Source organism: Poromitra crassiceps, assembly GCF_964638095.1.
Source record: "Poromitra crassiceps genome assembly, chromosome: 7".
Lineage (NCBI taxonomy): Eukaryota > Metazoa > Chordata > Actinopteri > Beryciformes > Melamphaidae > Poromitra > Poromitra crassiceps.
This window is the reverse complement of record NC_139628.1, coordinates 41186633-41189132: the sequence shown is the minus strand read 5'-3', so window position 1 is coordinate 41189132 and position 2500 is coordinate 41186633. Positions and strand designations below refer to the sequence as shown.

The 2500-nt window shown below is 49.4% G+C and overlaps 1 protein-coding gene across 1 annotated transcript in view; it reads right to left on the bottom strand.

The window, feature by feature from the left end:
* Nucleotides 1-1770: 1770 nt before the first annotated feature.
* syt4 (synaptotagmin IV) overlaps nt 1771-2500 on the bottom strand; it is a gene marked incomplete at its 3' end in the record, with an annotated part of 15221 nt that continues 14491 nt past the window's right edge. The window contains exon 5 of the mRNA XM_083640490.1: nt 1771-2090. Coding sequence (XP_083496616.1) covers nt 1771-2090 — 320 coding nt within the window. The remainder of the gene's footprint in view (nt 2091-2500) is intronic.

Here is a 2500-nt window from a genome sequence, read left to right as displayed (position 1 = left end):
ACAAAATGGTTAAGCACTGGTGAGACAGGGTTACAAAATGGTTAAGTACTGGTGAGACAGGGTTACAAAATGGTTAAGCACTGGTGAGACAGGGTTACAAAATGGTTAAGCACTGGTAAGACAGGGTTACAAAATGGTTAAGTACTGGTGAGACAGGGTTACAAAATGGTTAAGTACTGGTGAGACAGGGTTACAAAATGGTTAAGCACTGGTGAGACAGGGTTACAAAATGGTTAAGCACTGGTAAGACAGGGTTACAAAATGGTTAAGTACTGGTGTGATAGGGTTACAAAATGGTTAAGCACTGGTAAGACAGGGGCACTGGTGTGATAGGGTTACAAAATGGTTAAGTACTGGTAAGACAGGGGCACTGGTGTGATAGGGTTACAAAATGGTAAAAGCAAGCAGGAAGAAGAAAACAGAAAGTGAGCTGAGCCAGCTGTCCTCCCTCAGCGAGCCACTTAGTGGATATTAAATTCAGACATGATGACTTCATCCCAGAGCATTTAGCCACTCAGCAGATATGACATCATCAGCCTTGGAATGGGACAGGGATGGTGATGTCATGCAGGACGCTGGAGGCGAGACAAGGGGACACACACGCGCGCGCACACATGCACACGCACGCACACGCACACACACACACACACACACACACACACACGTCACACACACAATGTATTACATGTCACTGACGCACAGCTGTGAAATAAAGACTACAAACTCGGTTGGTGTTTTCTTCTCAGAACTTGCCATGTTTTATAGTAAGGTACATACATGTACATTTCATCTGTCTTTGTGCTCACAGTAAGGGGGACAAAACATATACAGCAAACAGTATGTTGCTCACATCCCTTTAGTGCACACGCACGCACCCACACACCACCCACACACGCACGCACGCACGCACGCACGCACGCACGCACGCACGCACGCACGCACGCTCACACACACACACACACACACACACACACACACACACACACACACACACACACACACACACACACACACACACACACAGTCCCCAATGCACTCAGTCTGTTCCAGTCCTCTCTCACCCCCCCTAATTCAGGCTTTCTTGTACCGAAGTAATGACATATGAAATTCCACTTATACTTACAAAACATGTTCAACAAATCGGAGTACAAAACGTACAACATAAATAAAATTAATCTACTTTTTTTTTTAATAAATAAAAAATTATCTGTGTAAAATAAAGTTTAATAATCCACATTTTTTACAGCGTTGGTCAGACATTGTTGTTCATTCTGTTTTTCATACGACGAGAAATGTAATATTTATGAGAGGAAGAGCAGAGGAAAGAAGCTGAAAAAGAAAAATAAGAGCGATAGCTACATTTAAGACATTCTGCACTGCACACGGTTGCCGTGACAATTGCTTGTTGCCATGGAGATGATGTTGCATGTGATCGGGTGATTTTCGGCGACAGTCTTTGGGATCGTTTATAGCCACCGGGTCCCCTTTTATCATGCCCCGCCCTCCTGAAGCCGTTGAAACCCCAATAACTTCAAAGATTGATTGAGTGATTGAATGATGACATCAATTCAAATTAGCCCACCCGTAACCCACCCCACCCCACCCCACCCCACCCCACCCACCAACCAAAAGCCAAAGTCCCAAACACTCCTTCCCCCTCGTTCCCCACCCCGCCCCTCAATGAAAGTCCAACGGGCCACCGGGCTAGCTGGACGCTAAATCCCGCCCATTCCTCCCCGTCACGCGGTTGGACGACAGAATCCGCCCACCCTAATCCTCCGACATGGCGTGCCACTTGGCGATCTGGCGGCGCGGGTGGTCGCAGATCTCCCTCCAGTGCTCGCCGGGGGTGCCTGCCGCCGCCGTGCCCAGGACCAGGCGCCCCAGGACGGGGTTGGCGCAGCGCGAGTCGCCCCTCTCTGAGTCCAGCAGCAGCAGCTCCACGCTGGTGTCCCGCAGGCCCTCGTTGGAGGGCAGGTCGAAGACGAACAGCTCGTTGAACACCGGGTTGGGGACGCACTTCTTCACGTGGGTCTTCTTCTTGCACACGCGCTTCTTCCCCTGGTACAGGTTCACCTTGACATACGGGTCTAGATGAGAGAAGGGAGGAAGGAGAGAAGAAGCCATGGTAAGTCTCCATGCCTGAAGCCGTCTGAGAGTGGCACATTATTCTCTGGGCCAGATCGATATGGCAATCAATAAAGCAGAAATGATGGATGGTAGTGAGGGGCTGGTGGGGCTGGCTGTGTAAACACTTTCCTTGTGTGTGTGTGTGTGTGTGTGTGTGTGTGTGTGTGTGTGTGTGTGTGTGTGTGTGTGTGTGTGTGTGTGTGTTTCTGTGTGTGTGTGTGTGTGTGTGTGTGTGTGTGTGTGTGTGTGGGTGTGTGTGTGTGTGTTTCTGTGTGTGTGTGTGTGTGTGTGTGTGTGTGTGTGTGTGTGTATGTGTGTGTGTTTCTGTGTGTGTGTGTGTGTGTCTGTGTGTGTGTGTGTGTAGGGGGGG